The sequence below is a fragment of the Sciurus carolinensis genome, chromosome 1, assembly GCF_902686445.1.
Source record: "Sciurus carolinensis chromosome 1, mSciCar1.2, whole genome shotgun sequence".
In the NCBI taxonomy this organism is placed as follows: Eukaryota; Metazoa; Chordata; class Mammalia; order Rodentia; family Sciuridae; genus Sciurus; species Sciurus carolinensis.
In genome coordinates, this window is record NC_062213.1 from 144,513,653 (window position 1) to 144,531,398 (window position 17,746).

A 17,746-nucleotide genomic window follows, 5' to 3' on the forward strand; every position below is an offset into this window, starting at 1 on the left:
CTTTTTAATTTTCTGTTTGATTTCACATTTGTATGCATTGTATTCACTCCTTGGAGAATGGTAGGCCCTGCTTTTACCACAGTGTATGAGACTGAAATGATTTCCACTTTCATGAAACTTTTGGGCTTTTTCTTCTTCTAAATTGATAAAGAGTGCTAAAAACCAAAAAGCATAGAAAGAAATACAATGTCTTTGTTTTAGATACTAGTACTATCAAATGTTTATATTGCATTATTTGTAATATTATCCATACCAAAGGGAAAAAACCTGTTTATAAGATTAAATAAGGGTCTAATAGAGTGTTAATGCTTGGGCTTTAAACTCCCAGGTTCTCAAATAAGCTTACATGAGCTCCTGTGTTAGTATTGCTGAAAAGACAACTTTAAATATTAGTAAAAATTAGGTCCATATTTAATAATTGCATGCTGGAACTCTGTTATCTCATTCAAATCTGGATTTTTATATGCATTCTTGTCTCTTGGATCTTCCCATACCATGTAGTTTGCTTTCCATGTTGGTCAAACAGTCCTTATTTGAAACCACATGACATTTATAAATGATCCTTTTTTTTTTTTTTTTAAACCTGCTTTACCTATTTTTTGAACTTTTTCCCTGGAGTAGTTTAAGAGAATGTATCCTGAATTACAGATTCTTTATGCACAACGTATATTTATTAAAAGAAAAAACCCAACATAATGTTTTTAAATGAAATTGATTAAATTTGGTTAAATATTTCAGTATTTAAATGTCCCATGTTATAAAATACCTTCATTTCATAGGAAATTTTCTTTGTAGAATCTTCTGGCTTGAAAGTCACCAAAACCACAGTTTATACCCATTTTAAGGAACAAATTTAGTAGTTCTAGCATCTGGTTATTCAAAGATGAGTTTATGTTCCAAAACTAAAGAATGCACTCCCAGTGTAAACAATATTGTGGTTGAAGGATTTACAGGGTACAGATCAAGCATAAAAAAAGATTTGCTCTAGAACAATCACAGAGTCTTTTAAGAATGAAAAGCCTTTCCATTGGAACCTAATTGGGATGGTGTAATTATAAAGGAATGAGTCAACAAGAATTTGAGGTTAAGAGGCACACTGATACTCTGTCACTACATCTCAGGATTATATTTATGAGCACTGTCAAGGTAGGTAGCATGATTGAGAAAAATGATGGAACTGAAGAATGGTCTTTGAATCATCATCTTAATTTCCCACATGGAGTAGTAATGAAGTTTACTGTAAGCCCTAATCAATGAATAAGGCTTCCAGCATTGCTTTTGGTACATAAGTAACCTATTTAGCTGAAAGACGATAGCTAGTTGACTCAGGCTCAGGTTTATCATATTGTTCCTGAGTCTCTGGGTTACACGTTGCTTTTATTAGACTTAGCATTCTGTAATATTTTACTGTTAGTATTCTCTAAACTAAAATCTATTTCTATTTTAAAAATTAATGATCTGTTACATATTTGTGTAATAGTCAGGAACTTGGACTACAGAATTAAACAGACCTATAACAGTACTAGTCCTATAACTTAGTAATTGTGGGACATCAAAGAAGCTTTTAAACCCCTCTAAACCCATTTTCTTACCTATAGAATGATAATAAATGAATGAATGTTATGTTGAATGAATAGTTTTCAGTACATATTAGATATATGTAACTGTGAGACTGGTTTTCTCTTATGGTTTACACATGAAGAAGTATAAGTGTTGCTTCTTAAAGTTTGTTCTATCTGCCTGGCGCTGAGGCCGGAGGATCACTTGAACCCAGGAGTTCGAGACCAACCTGGGCAACAGAGCAAGACCCATCTCAGAAAAAAAAGTTTGTTCTATCTTAATTTCTCTATCCAGACATTGTATCAAGTGAAATATTTGTATTTATTAATAGACATGCTGATAATAACACTATTAAGACATATTGAAAAGTGGTACCTTGAACATTTGAGAAAGATTTGGGGGGTGACCAATAGAGTACCTTATAAATTTTTTCTGGAAATATTGCTCCTTATTTCCTCAAGTTCCATGAACGTTTATTAAGCAGCTGAGAATTGCTACTTCACTGGAATAAGTCTGAACGTACCACTTACAGATAGACTCTGGCTAAGGAAATATATTCTTCTTGCAGATACAAACTAATAAAAATACCTATAATATTATATAACTTTTTAATTCATTATAAAAGAGCACCAATAAGAGGACTTCTGTTGGCTGAGTAAGAGGTTTCAAACTGTTCCCATATCAGTTAAATTATGAGGGATGAGTGAAGGTAAGCCAAGTGCAGTGGAAATTTATAACCAAAGGCTCATTCATGGGCATGGTGACTTCAGAAAAGTATAAGCAATTTCTTGTAACTAGAACTTGAGTATCAGAGAGGTATTAACAAAAGGGAGAGAAGATGGACTAGGAGATTCGTATCATTAAACATGTTGTTGAATGATGTACTGTGCTTAAAAACTTTTAGCCATCCTAAAGATTCTAGGGAATAAATTTCAATTAGTGTAGTAACATCAAGTTTATTGTCATAAGCTACTGTGAAATAGAATGAAATGTGGTTAATCTGTTTCTGAGATTTTTATTTTCTCATGGAAAACAAGATACAAATCATAGTTCTGAAATAATTGTTTCCTTCTTGTACAAATCAGCCCCTAGAAATCTTTTCCTTTAGTCATTTTCCACATAGAACCGTTGCATTTGAGCTAAACTGGTCTAGAAAAAGCAAGGGCACAAGATAGTTTTAGATAAAGCATTGGATTTGGAGCATTGGATCCAAATTCGTGTCCCAGTTCTGCTTTTCACTTAATTATGTAACCTTAAAAGTCAATCACTGAGTCTCAATTTCTATAATAGAAGCTAGCAAAAATATTAGAAAATTTGAAAGTTTCCATTTGTTCTTTATTGTTGATTTGGGGGTCTCTTTGTCAGAAAGCTGCATCTGTGAGAGAGTGAAGAGGTGATGAACTTTGGATATAAACCTTTAAAAATCTGTTTATTAATTCTAGCTAAGGCAGGAACGGATCCAAATTCAGCAGCTTGGGCTGCTTATTATGCTCATTATTATCAACAGCAAGCACAGCCACCACCTGCAGCTCCTGCAGGTGCACCAACTACAACCCAGACTAATGGACAAGGTAACTATGGTAACTAAACAATTTATTTGTATTTGAAAGCCAAAACATTTAAAATTATATATGAAGTATATCACTGTATAATACCTAAAATTTCTAACATTATTCAATTATATCTTCAGTATCTAGCTTCATTTTCTTAAATAAGTTACTTTGGATAATTTCAAATTTTATACAAGTTCATAAGAACAAAACCAAGACACACAGATAGCCACACTATCAGTTGTATCCCCTCCTATCCATTACACTCTTATATATGTGTCCATGTACATTGTCATAATTTCATCATAAAGCTCTGAAAATCAGTCACCCATCATTAATGTATCATTACTATTCCAATGTGCTGCCTTTAGTTAGATATCACCAGTTGTCCTAATATTTCTCTCCTGATTGAAGATCCCATTTGGTAACATATTTAGTTGTCAGGCCTGTTAAATCTCCCCAATCTGAAATAGCTCCTCATTCTTTTTGTTTTTATTTTTTTCTCTTTTATATATAATAGAAAGAGTGCAGACCTTGTGTTTTATTAAAAGATTGCCAGTCTAGGTCCCTTTGACCTTTTCTTTTTTGAGATGGATTCTCGCTGTATTGCCTAGGCAAGGTCTTGAAAACCTGGGCTCCAGCGATCCTCCTGCCTCAGCTTCTCAAGTAACTGGGATTACAGGTGTGCACCACTGTGCCTGGCCTATTCAGTCTTTTCTGTTGACCATAAGGTAATGCTTACGTGACAAGAAAACTCAAACAGTTCAGCGATGTTATGCTTTGAACAGAAATCATAAAATGTTTAAATCTTCCATACCTGGTGATAGTAACCTTGATCATTTGGTCATATTGAAGTCTCTTAGGTTTTTGGGCCATGATATCACCATTTTTCTCAAATTAATTTATATTTTCTGGGGCATTATACTGAGATTATGCTGTCCTTTGTCAAACTTCTACCTATCAAAGAGCCTTCATTAATAATGTCTGCTTTGGGGGCTGGGGAGATAGCTCAGTTGGTAGAGTGCTTGCCTTGCAAGCACAAGGCCCTGGGTTCGATCCCCAGCACCACCAAAAAAAAAAAAAAATAATGTCTGCTTTGTTCACTATTAGCATGGTGATAATTTTGTTTTCAAATTTGGGCATATATTATTTGGTATTTTATCATAAGGAAAAGTGTTCCCATTTTATGACTCATTTCTTTCATTTTGTGTATTTTTTTAACCATTTATTATTATTTTAATAATCAGATTATCCTAGATTGGACCAGTCAGGAATATCTTCAGGTGGTGCCTATATCCTGTTGAAACAACCATAATTCTTTAAGCACTTTTTTTTCTGGCATAAGAAGGTGTTTGTTTTGTGTTTTCTGGGCTCTGGCCATTTTTTCAAGAGTTCCTGGTTTACTTTTTGTGGGGGATGGGATACCACAGATTAAACCCAGGGGCACTGTACCACTCAGCCACATCACCAGACTCATTTATTTAATTCTTTAGAGACAGGGTTTCAGTAAGTTGGCGAGGCTGGCCTGAGATTTGGAATCCTCCTGCCTCAGCCTCCCAAGTCTCTGGGATTACAGGCATGCACCATCTTGCCTGGCCTAATTTCCCTTTAGTGAAGCATGACATTTAGAAACCAAACTGCGCATGCTTATTGTTACTGAGCTCCTTTCAGCAGACAAAATTAGAAAAATACTTGGGCATGGTAATGCACACCTATTATCTCAGCTACTTGGGAAACTGAGGCTGAAGGCCAGCCTAGGTAGTATAACTCAGTGGTACATCCTGGGTTCAAACCCTAATACTGCCCCCCCCCCCAAAAAAAAAGAGAACTAGGAAGTAATAGTTAACCCTCAAATTTTTCACTGTTTTCCCTTTTCATATTTAAAAATAGTGAGAAACCTGCTATCTTATACGTATTTTCTTACTTGACATAAGTTTACTTTATATGTGTAAAATAACCAGTTTTATCTGTTCAATACCTCTGTCTTGCACTGTCTTCTCTTTTTGACACCAGAGGGACACCACTACCATACAGCAACTCTCTCCTTCACTGCTCCATCGTAGACTACTGCCAATTTCTATACTCCAAGAAATAGAAGGAAAGGCCCAAGATAGCCTTTAAAAACTTTTAATCTAGTTTTTCTGTTTGTTTTTCTCTAATAAGGAGATCAGCAAAATCCAGCTCCAGCTGGACAGGTTGATTATACCAAGGCTTGGGAAGAGTACTACAAGAAAATGGGTATGTTGTGTATATATTTAAATGTGTGTTTGTGTGTATCCTTATGATTTTGATTCATTAATTATTGTAATATTGAGGGGAATAATTGACCAGAATTACATTGTAAAATAACTGTACTTTCAGACATATACAGGCCCGTACAAATAATTCTTAAATTTGGTCTGGGTTTGCAACTCAGTGATAGAGCACTTTCCTAACATGCAAAACTATGGGTTCGATCCCTAGCACCATCAAAAGCAAAAATCTTAAATATATAGCAATGAAATGCATTTGTTAATCAGTTTTTATTTATTTGTAACTAGAAATTTCCTCACTGACATACATGTCTGAATATTGCTGCGCTTTTGTCAAAAACCAGTTAATATATATGACTAGCATAAATGACATGAAGTTAAATTTCTGAGCACCAAGCAGAAGTTAGTTGTGTGCACTGTTATTTTTGCTGCAAAATAGGTACAACCTGAGGATGTAGCTCAGTGGCAGAGCACTTGTCTAGTGTGCACAAGGTCCTATTTTTGATCCCTAGCACCACCTTAAAAAAAAAAAAAAAGGGGAAAGAAATTACTTAAATAAAATTTTGCATGTGTGAAAAAGGGAAAGCAAGTTACTTGGAAAAGCTCTTTTCCTTCAATAACTGTAGAACACCTAAAGCCATGTACCTAGCATAATGATAGATATTAAGAGTGCATTTAGAGCATAGAACCTAGGAGATCTGACCTAAAAAGATACAGTTGTTAGTCAAATAATTTGTGGATGTATTACTGCAAACTGCCATGCAAAGGAAAGGAGCTTTATCTTCACTGACAATTCACTTGTACAGATTGAGAAACCAGTCACACACAATTAAGTGATAGAATCTGAGTTTTACTTCTGAGGGCCTTAAGTCTCAATCCTATTTCACAAGTTTATGTATTTAGGGACCAATTGGAACCTGGTATTACCCTTCTAGACAGTTATTTTTTAGTTGCTTTTGCTTATAAAAATTCATTTAAAAGTAACACACCTATACTAGTTTTCAGAAATGAAAGTCTTGGGCCAGGATTGTGACTCAGTAGTAGAGCACTTGCCTAGCATGGGTGAGACACTGGGTTCGATTCTCAGCACTGCATACAAGTAAATAAAGGTTCATCAACAATTAATAAAAATATTTTTAAAAAATGAAAGCTAAACAGATAAATTTGCCCATCCTTCGTTGGCACAGGAGTCATAAAAGAGTCTGCTTGTGATTTTCAATATAAATTTCAGTGTTTTTTGACCAAAGAATGTCTCACTTTGCACAAAAAGAAAATTTTTCATGAGGGTAATTTGTCGTTGTTGTTATTGTAGGTGGACATAATGCCTTTGTTTTTTATTTTTATGTGGTGCTAAGGATTAAACCCAGGGCCTCGCGCGTATTTTAAGCGCACTACCACTGAACCACACTCCAGCCCAAGGGTGAATATCTTTTTGGTGTAAAAGTACCTATCTTTAAGGATTTCTTCAAAACTGATTCCTGGTTGGTTGGTTGGTTGGTTTCTGTGGTACTGGGGATTGAACCCAGGCCCTCAAGCTGGCTAGACGAGTGCTGTACCAATTAGCTACCTATCCAGCTCTTTTATTTCTTTATTTTGAGACAGATCTCACTGCATTATCAGTTTAACCTCAAATTTACAATCCTGGATCTGCCTCAGCCCCCCAAGTCAATGGGATTAAAGATGTGGGCCACCAGGCTTGGCTGATTGCTGTATAAAGAAAGACTGGTGTTTCCAATTAGAATGACCTTGAAAGGAGTGTTATACATTCCTAAGAATTTATCAGATTTATTAATTTTATTTTTGTGACCTAGAAGCAAAGTGTACCTGCATAGACTGGTTGGGTATTTTCCTCTCATGTAATTGTTTTTGGGTGGTGTTGGAGATTGAAACCAGCCTTCTGTATATTAGGCAAGTGCTCTTAAATGCTGAGCCACATCCCCCAACCCCCTCATATGTTAGTGTCTTTTTTTGGGTGGAGTTGGTACCTGGGATTGAACCCAGGGCATTTAAATTACTGAGCCACACCCCCAGCCCTTTTTTATATCTTATGTAGAGACAGGGTCTCACTGACTTGCTTCTTAGGGCCTCCATGACTTGGTCAGGCTAACATTGAACTCAAGAGTTCTCCTTCCTCAGCCTCTCAGGCTACTGTGATTACAGGCGTGCACCACCATACCCAGCCCTCAAATATAAGTCTTAAAGGAACTAAGACTAGGTAATTCAGTCAGGTGTTTAATGAACATATTTTGTTTTCATTATATGATAAGGGACTCTGTCAATTTATTTTTTCCTATTAAAGTTTTTTCGTAAATGATCTTTGCTTAGCTACTCTGATTTCTTCTAGGTATAATCCTCAGAATATTTTTAGGATAACCACAAATAGACTTTAAACATAGTTCACTCATCAAGTATCATAAATGATAGGAGGAAAAGGAGTAATAAAATTAGGAGATAAAAATCTTTATGCCATGGACTGGGGTTGTAGCTCAGAGGTAGAGTGCTTGCCTGGCATGTGTGAGGCACTGGGTTTGATCTTCAGCACCACATAAAAATAAATAAATAAATAATAAAGGTATTTAAAAAAAATCTTTATGTCCAAACCCACTTCCTTATTAACTCTTCAATTGTTCTAGATTTTTGAAAAATCCAGATTTCTTAGTTCCTTGATTTGCCTTCCAGTGTCCTCTTCACCAAACTAGGCAGGCTATCACAGTTGAGTTTTTTTCTCCCCTTACCTCTTCACAGTTATGGAGATGTGACTCCAACCCTCTCACCAGACAAGTGCTCTACTGCTGAGCTACTTCTCCAGCCTCCATCACAGCTTTTGAAGTCTAATTTCAGGTTTTCCTTTAAGACCGAAACTCCCTTTACAGACTCTAAACTTATCATTATTCACTTGCCAATAAATAAACCTCTATATTGAAACACATTTAAGTTAAATTTTTAAAACTTAGTTTTCTGAACTAATTCTGAATTTTCCAGAATTATACTAAGAGACTTAGGAGATAAATTTTAAAGATGAGATTCTAGGGAGTTCAAAAGGGTTTATGTAATTAGCAAAAACTATGCAAGAGAACAAACAAGGTTTCAAACTAGAGAGAGAATTCCTGTTTGGAGCAGGGTAAGTGAAAACATTTTGGGAAAAGTTTGACTTAAAAAAAGGTTCTTCTGCCAGGCATGGTAGCACATGCTTGTAATCCTAATGGTTTGGGAGGCTGATGCAGGAGGATTACAAGTTCAAAGCCAGTCTCAACAAAAGTGTGGTGCTAAGCAACTCAGTAAGACCCTGTCTCTAAATAAAATATGAAATAGGGCTAGGGATATGACTCAGTGAGTGCCCCTGAGTTCAACCCTGGAAAACCCCCCCCCCCCCCCCCCCCCGCAAAAAAAGGCCCTTCTGATGTTAAGCATTGATGTGATGGACTCTCTGAACCTTTAGCCATCTGGTATCCCTTTTTGAGGTGGGGGGGGGTTAGGGGGAGCATCTGTGATTCCATCATGTATGTATACACCACAGCTTCTTTATCTATTCATCTGTTGATGGGCATCTAGGTTGGTACCACGATCTAGCTATTGTGAATTGAGCAGCTATAAACATTGATGTGACTGCTTTACTGTAGTATGCTGGTTTTAAGTTCTTTGGAGTGGGATAGCTGGGTCAAATGGTGGGTTCATTCGAAGTTCTGAGGAAATCTCCATACTGCTTTCCAGAGAGCCACTGGGATTATAGGCGTGCACCACCTCACCCAGCTGAACGTATTTTTCAGATTGAAATGTCAATTTTTTTTTTTTTCCTTTTGTAAACAAATGGGTGAAATGTCAGATATTGACAACTTTTCAAGTGTTTTTCTTAGAGTCTAACACCTTTACTTTTAGCTTTCCATCTGGATATATGTCTGTTTAAACTCTTGTTTTATATAGCCTGTAACCTAAGCGTATCTTCAGTGAAGTTTTGTTCCTTTTGTAAATTTGGAAATGGAAATTGTTGCTCCTTTAACAAAGTTTGTTTTCCAAATATTAAAACTTGTTTCAGATTTACTGGAATTGTCTCCATATAAGGTCAAAATGTTGAACTAACTTTTTGAAAAAGTTTTTTATGGAAGGAAAAAAATGAGAATTTTTTTGTAGTAAATGTAATTTTTCTCTGTTGCCCAAAGAAAATTTCTTTTATTATTATTATTTTTTTTTTAATATATTTTTAGTTGTCAATGGATTTTTTATTTATATGTGGTCAGCACCCAGGGCCTCATGTACCAGGCAAGCACTCTACCACTGAGCCACAACTCCAGCCCCTTTTTTATTCATTTTTAAGGTTAATGGTTATATATATTAAGATTTTATTCACTCAGTGGCTTTTTCATTCCATTACCAGTTTGATAATGGTGGTTAGACTACTTCCTAAAACTGTAAAGTTGCCTTCTTGGCAACTTCCAGCAAACATAAAAATAGCATATGGTATGTTATGGTGCTTCAATATTTTTTGTCTATAATTATGTAATAGAACCAAGTGCTCATGTGTAGGAGCTGTGATTAGGAAAACATCTCATTTCTCCTTGCTGCCTCTGTGTGTGTGTGTGTGTGTGTTACTATGGATTCAATCCAGGGCCTTACACATGCTAAGCATGTGTTCTACTTCTGAGCTATATCCCCAGCCCTTTGTTTTTTTAGGCAGGGCCTTGCTAAGTTAATCAGACTGGCTTCTTGTGATCCTCCTGCCTCAGCCTCCCAAGTAGCTGGGATTACAGGCACACACCACTGCCCAGCTCTCATTTTTTTATTTTCAAATTTTTTTCATTTTCAGAAAATTGGAAAAATAGTACAACAAATACCCAGTTTCACCATTTTTTAAAAAGTGATCCATACACCTTTGTTTGTGTGGTTTTTGTATGTTTTTTTGTACATGGACAATTACAAAGTAATTTGCAGATAATTTTTCTCTAAATATACTCAGTAATATCCTTAACATACACAGTATATTTAAATGTCACTATCCAGAAAATCTTTTATAATTTGTGGTTTTGTCTTGTTTGTTTTAGTTTGGAGCCCACTCATTGTTTGTATATTACATTTGGTTGTTGTATCTCTTTAGTTTCATGATTCAGAAAAGTCATCTTGCCTAAAGAAAGATCTGATCATGAGTTTGTGTTTCTTTGATCTTTTTGTGTCATTTACCAGGTTATTTTTAATAAAATTTTGTTGTAATTTGAGCATATCAGGTTTATATCATGATCTTTAAGTATTTTTTATTTGCTTTTCATAAATATTTTTAGTAGTTCTCTATTGAGGGCTTGAATTTCAAGACTGGTAGTATAACAGATCTATCCCCCCCCCCCCCCCCAAAAAAAAAAAAAACAGAATTTTCTCTCTTCTTTTACCCTGTGTTTGCCTTCACTGCCAGGGCACCATCCAAAGGTCTACAGACTACTTAACTAGAAGTACTTTTGAAACTTACTCAGAACAATAACAGTTTATTAACTCTGAAATTAAATCAAGGATTATGTCTTGAATTTTTACCTTTGCTTAAGGCTAAGTAGATTTTGGCAAGTTTTTGGTTTTAATTAATAGTAAGACTATTAATTAAAACCCATGATTAACCATAAGATTAAGAAAAGAGAGGTTTTTTTGTTTTTGTTTTCAGGGTAGTTTTTAGCAGTAATGAATATTTAAGATAAACAGGCAGAATTCTGATCCTCTACTTTGTCATTATAACCTGTACTAACAGTGGATTTAATTTTGTATTAAAATTTAGGGGGTTTTTTTTAGGTCAACAAGGGCAGACACAAGATTATTCAAAGGCTTGGGAGGAATATTACAAGAAGCAAGGTATTGTTTTTATTAGAAATGAGATTCTTTTGGGCTTTTAATTATGGTTGCAGCAACAAAGTTGTTCTGTTTTCTTAAAGGTCAAGCAGTTCCTGCTCCTACTGGGGCTCCACCAGGTGGTCAGCCAGATTATAGTGCGGCCTGGGCTGAGTACTATAGACAACAAGCAGCTTATTATGCCCAGACAAGTCCCCAGGGAATGCCACAGCATCCTCCAGCACCTCAGGTATAATAAATTAGCTAATTTGTTGTTGTTGTTGTTTTTTTTTTTTTTTTTTTTTTTTTTTTTTTTTTTTTTTTTTTTTTTTTTTTTTTTTTGTCATTGTTTGTTTGTGTGGTTCCCCCACCCCCACCCCCCCAATCATATTTTCTGCATGTTTACTGTTTTGTCTGTTTGGGACTGTACCTTTTTTGTTTTCATCTGGCAGAATTTAAATGAAATGTTCTGTATTTGGGGGTTTTTTTGTTTGTTTGTTTTGAGACTTTATTTTTTTCTTTCTTTCTTTCTTTTAAAATAATGCTTTCTGGCATCTGAGCGCTGAATATTTCTACAATGCCTTTGATTTAAAAATAAATTTTCTTCCCCCCCCAGGGATTTGCAAATCATGCAAGAAGCCACCACCATTTATATTAACCAATTTTTCTTTCTTAAAGGATTCACTCCTGAATTAGCTCCATTTAAAGGATTTTCTTTAACTTTTTGTGTATTTCTTATGTATCTCTTCTGCACAGGGCCAATAATAAGAAGTGGACAATACAGTATTTGCTTCATTGTGTGGGGGAAAAAAACCTTTGTTAAATATATGGATGCAGACGACTTGATGAAGATCTTAATTTTGTTTTTGGTTTAAAGTAGTTTTTTTTTTTTTTTATCTTTTTCTTTTTCTTTTTTTTTTTTTTGAAAATGTACAAAATATCTATCACTACTGATAGGAGGTTAATATTTCTGTGTAGAAATGAAAATTGGTTTGTTTTTAGTGTTTAGTGTAGATGTACACATTCCAGCAAATGTATTTGCAACTATTATGTGGTCAATGCTTTGTGATATAAATGTACTTTTTCAATGTATACTTTCACTTTTAAAATGCCTGTTTTGTGCTTTACAATAAATGATATGAAACCTCCTGTGTCGGTAAGTTGGATATGTGGGTATTTAAAGAATTCGTAATTTCTTAGCAGTGATAAGATACATATACACAAATATGTAAGCTTTCCCCATGAATTATTGAGTTTTTAAACACTGGCATGTTTTTTCCCCCTTGCAGTATAGTGGTAGATTGGAGACTTTTCCATTTATTGTATTTGGCTATTTCAGCACAAGTAATCCTGATATCTTCATTTTTTTTCCTTCTGTTTGATTAAAAACTGCATGTGTGTACAATGATCTTTTGGCATACTTCCATTGCATTAACAGTAAAATTTCCTTTTATACATGACCACTGTTTCAGACCTGTACTGCTGCTATAACAGTTAACCTTTCTGTTCTTAATTTGATATTTACTTGATTTCCAAGATTGTTTCAGCATAACTAATTTTAAACAGTTTTCAGATAGTGAATTTGAGTAGTCTAATGAGTTTTTTTCATGTAAAGCAACTCTTTCAATGTATATAATATTAGTGTGTTTCTTTCTAAATTTAGGGTAGAAAAGTGAATAGTATGCAAAAAGTATAGCTACATTGCATCTGCCATTGAAACATAATTGGGGTATGGAAACGTTCAAGCTTTTTTCTTTTTTCTCTTTTTTTTCTTTTTGCAGTATAGATAAGCTTTGTTTTGTAAATGCACAAGTCCAATCATTGAATCAACTTAATTTTTTTATGTACTTGAAATCATTTTATTACTCTTTAACACTCATGCTGAAGTTCTGATATTTTGTTGAAATCCATTGTTTTACTCTTTGCATATTTGTTGGCTCTTTGCATATTTATAGACTACATGCAAATACAGTCTGTCTTGCCATTGTCTGTTGAAGTGCAGGTTTGATCCAGCCAGTATAGAACTAGCTCTGTAGGGGTGAGGAGGACTGTGCTGTGTATCATCCTTGATTGTGTTCCTTCAAGGAGCATTGCACTGTAAGTACATCAGAATGACAAATTGATGAACTGCAACAGTATCTTTTTGTCAATGTTCCACATAATGCAAATGCCATATTTTGTGTGAATATTATGTTGGAATACAGTGCTAATATCTTGGAAAACCATAATTGTTTAACATAGAATAATACATAGTTCTGTTTTTTTTTTTTGTTTTTTTTTTTTTTTTTTAAGTGAGCTTAATGGGTAAGTATTTTTGATATGCTTTAGCTATAGCTAAAGAAAACTTGATCATTAACAAAATTGAATAGTATTACTGGTGCTCCTAAAATACTGGTTTTTGGTTAAAATATGCATATCGTATATTAATATGAAAAACTTGAAATGTATAAGACAGAAGTGGTTTTCAGCTTGCAAATAATAAGCAATGTAGCACTTTTAACACCATAAATATATTTTCTGTCATTGGTGGGGAGCACCATTTGTTGTTTTGAATATACTTTAAAGGAAGATGTACAAGAACAAAATGTTGAGATTACTATAGGGTGGAAAATAGCAGTACAGTTCATTGTAGATATTTTGAAATGTTTTTGATTGTTTTATATAACCTAGAGTGACTTCCCTTACCCTTATTTAGATATGGATGTGTAGTACTAGTTTGAAGTTTAATAGTTAAGGAGTTAGTTATCTGTTATCTTTAAGAGTAGGGTATTGACATGAACAATTTCAGTATTTTGCATGATTCTGTTGTATAGATGATCTTTTAGGAAAGTGGTGCATTTATTAATTAAAACAGAAGAAATAGTTCAGTTGGATTCAATATCATAACTCACAAATTGGAGGCTGTTGATTTTGATTCATTTAAGGTTTAAAATCTTTATTAATTGCAAACAGTGCAATTATTTATACTTCACAGTGCCTTCCCAGACCTTCCACCTTAGGTTCTGCTGCAAAAAGCACAGGTAAGCACAACCTAAGGACATATATAAATAAATATTTCAGTACATTAATGTTGTCCCTGTGAGGTTTTTGTGGTTGTGTACTCAAAGCAATCTGCTGCTGCTACCCCAAAATGTATTTTGTTATGCTACCATTTTAGTGGAAAGTCTGTTAAGTTGTTCAAGCAACTGTACATTTCTGGGTAATGTTTTTTATTTTAATTTTTTTATTAAAACAAAATAATGTAGATTGCTGCTATAACTGATCTACATGCAAATCTTTTTGCATTTTTCCCCCAAATATAAAATTGTTGCAGTTAAGAAAGGACAATTACATAATTTTCAAGACTTAGGAAATCGTTTGGTCAGAAACTTCAACAGCCTTCACAGTCTGTTTATGATTGACAGGACATTTCTTTGCCCTCCAAAACTGTGGTTTCTTTATTTTCTTTTTTTCTTATTCTTGAACTGTAGTAATTCAGTAAGAACATTATGGGACAGTTTGGTTTTTTTGTTTTTTGTTTTTGTTTTTGTTTTTTCTTAGACAAATCTGTTTTCATAACAAATGCTGAAAAAGGAAAAATTATGAAATACTGGCAGTATATTTTGATAAAAGGCATGTGCATCAGTGAAATGTTAACTGTATAGCAAATAACCTTTCATAATCTGTGTAGCAACCAATATTTTTCTGACTTATAATATTTTAATAACTGACGCTGCATTTATTTTATTTTTGCCAGTTTAAAATGTTTTGTGTGTTATAGATGATTTTAACTGGTACATATTTTGAGTTAAGATGAATGTATTAAAGCAGCATCATACCAGTTTTGTTTATTCAATTTCTAAAATGTGCTGATCCTTTTAAACTCCTGCTTATCTGTACATCAAAGAAAAATATTCAAAAATACTGCCTTCATTTTCACACACAGTGCTGAAGATGCTGCAAGCACCAAATCATAGCTCATAAAATCAGGTCCTGAGATAGTTACCCATAAAGAGGAATCCTTTGAGTGTATGCCATTGGTGAGCCGATGAGCATGGACCATAGAAGGGCTCAATGTAGAAGGTAAAATTGGCAAATCATAATTGAGAAATATGAAATGTATTCCCATACATAATATGGTGTAGGGTGTAATGTACCTGCTTTTGATCACTTTTCATTTTAAAGTGCTATTCACTTGATCTTAAATGTTCCATGAACTGTTAAATTTCTTAAGTTACTGCACCACATTTATGCTATGTGTATTTGATAGTCAATGCTAGTTATGTTAAAATTTGATAGTATAAAGGGGCTCTTTTGACCTTAAGAACCCTGTCAAGTTTTGGTTAGTTGTAGTTTGCATTTTTATAGAGGAAAATACAGATGAATGCTATTAGATATGTGGCATTGTTGCTATCATGAGAATTTTTTAATTCATTACCATAACCTTCCTGATAAAATAAGCATTTTTTTTAAATGGCACTAATCTTATTGTATCTTTGAAATAAAGGGAAAGCAAAAAAGGTGAGCCAGTTGGTTTGAAATGAAATGGATGTTAGCCATGGTAGAAAAAAATGTTTAGTTTTAGATGGAACTTTCACTGATTGATTTGACTAGCACTTGAGCAAAAACTTGACAGTGTGTTTTTTTAAGACTCTTAGTGTGGTGATACTTAGAATTCTATGGTTTGATATTTTTTTTTCTTTTTTCTTTTCTTTTTTTTTTTAGAAATAAGTATATTTTTTAATTAATAAAAATGGTTTAATGCTAAGGCTAGTGATTTGATACTAGTTGTTTATTAACATTGTAAAATATATCCTTAAATATCTTTGTAGTTAATTCATAATGACAAGTTTGGTTAGGTGTAGGAGAGTAATTTAGAAAGAAATAGGAGTATATGACTAAGTAACAGTATTTGTTTGGATACTCTGCCAGTAGAACCTTCTACCTAGAAAGTTATCTGTTGTCTAAAATAATGATATAGTTTACTAATCAATGAGGATGTCTTATTTTTTTTTCTGCAAATTCTGCCTCATTTTAAAATGCTTTTTAACAATACCTAGTTAAATATAATTTTGATTCTGATAATAACCTTACGTTTTATTTAAACAGTCACTTGATTTTTCTTACCACAATAAAACTTTTGAGGGATTTTAAATTGGTGCTTTTAAAAAGCAAATAAATCCCAAGGTTTTATTTTCTTCAGTAGTACCCCTAAAGAAAACTCTTAAATGTATTTGCGAATATATATATATTTTTTCTTATGCATGCTCGATGCATTTTCGTCCTGAGAAAAGTGTTCTCTACAGAAACTACCCGTGTGTAAAAAGAAGATTGGCTTAAAATGGCTACTGTGATGGGAACAGTGTCTTAGGGAGATGCAGCTTGGACTTGAGGTAAATTGAATACTTTACAAACTGTGGTTTAGAGTTTGCTTTAATGACATTGTGTGTAAAAGGATACATGCTTGCTGTAATTTTGTATTCATTATGGTCTCCTCAATAAAAAAAATTAATAAATGTACTTTGGTGAATTATAAGAGTATTTTGTGTCTTTTATACATTTGATACTCGGGAAAAAGAATTTTGTCTTGACATTAAAGGATTGTGAGAAAATACTGGTTTTTAAGAATTCCAATGATAAAGGGTAAACATCTGATTGGACAAGTCTTTAAACCAAGGAAAGATCTTTTTTATTTAATATACAAGTTACTTCATTAATGGGTTTACATTGTAAAATAAAACCATCTTCCAGAAAATTAAAATATAAAAACAACTTGATAACATAACTAGTTATTTACAAATAGACTAGTGTTTTTAATTAAAGGCTTTTTACTAAGTCAGTCCTCTTAAATCTTGAAACCTTCAATTATGTTGAAAATGTTTTCTCCTGCATGAACTAGTCATACAAAGTTTTCTCATTAAAATATAATTTGTTCAAGCAAGATCATAACAAAATTTGCTTCAGTAGTTTGGTTATAATATTACACACATTTGAAAAATACATTTAAGTATTCCTAACACTCAGAACAATGTATAGGCAGTGGTTTCTTATCTGATTTTTTCTGGTGATTGTTTTTTTCTCCATGTTTCCTTTCCCATGAAAAGAATGATCCTCTTCCCCTTCTACTTCAGAAAGACTGAAACATTCAGTTACTAAGAAAAAAAGCCAACTCGAATCCAAATTAGTTGTCTCAGCTCAGGCTAATTTTAGGTGTAAAAGCTCACAAATGGTAATTCTTTCATGCAAAATAATGTTTACTTTTTAAAAAACATAATTGCTATAAATCTACAGGAAATATACCACCATTATAACTGAATCAGTTTCCCACCCCATAAATATATTTTTGACTACTATTGCATAATGTTTATAAATTTGATGCTCAGTTGAAAAAGTAAATATTCTTTAGATGAGTGTGTTTTTGAAGACTTATGAAAAAGGAATTAAGAAGTCAACATAGTGGTACTTATGGTATCCTTTTTGGCACTGCCACAGAAAAGATGGATGTAGGAAGAAAGAAAGTTGTAGATAGAGAAAGTTCCAAGTTGAGAAGGTAGCCTAGTAGTCATCAGCTAAAAAAGAGAAAAAAAAATAATTTAATAGGAAAAA

General features: G+C 33.6%; 2 protein-coding genes across 22 annotated transcripts in view; one reads left to right on the forward strand and one right to left on the reverse strand.

The window, feature by feature from the left end:
* Positions 1-16,688, forward strand: part of Fubp1 (far upstream element binding protein 1) — a 33,925-nt gene extending 17,237 nt beyond the window's left edge. For 4 of the 17 annotated variants that reach the window (XM_047551855.1, XM_047551856.1, XM_047551876.1 and 1 more), the window contains 5 exons: positions 3,003-3,140; positions 5,274-5,348; positions 11,126-11,185; positions 11,266-11,411; positions 11,918-16,688. In XM_047551855.1, the coding sequence (XP_047407811.1) occupies positions 3,003-3,140; positions 5,274-5,348; positions 11,126-11,185; positions 11,266-11,411; positions 11,918-11,926 (428 nt within the window). In that variant the 3' untranslated portion in view covers positions 11,927-16,688. The remainder of the gene's footprint in view (positions 1-3,002; positions 3,141-5,273; positions 5,349-11,125; positions 11,186-11,265; positions 11,412-11,917) is intronic. The other 13 variants (XM_047551860.1, XM_047551870.1, XM_047551909.1 and 10 more) reach the window with 7 other exon arrangements.
* Nexn (nexilin F-actin binding protein) overlaps positions 16,578-17,746 on the reverse strand; it is a 48,691-nt gene continuing 47,522 nt past the window's right edge. For 2 of the 5 annotated variants that reach the window (XM_047551938.1, XM_047551942.1), the window contains exon 14: positions 16,578-17,709. In XM_047551938.1, coding sequence (XP_047407894.1) covers positions 17,696-17,709 — 14 coding nt within the window. In that variant the 3' untranslated portion in view covers positions 16,578-17,695. The remainder of the gene's footprint in view (positions 17,710-17,746) is intronic. The other 3 variants (XM_047551963.1, XM_047551968.1, XM_047551955.1) reach the window with 2 other exon arrangements.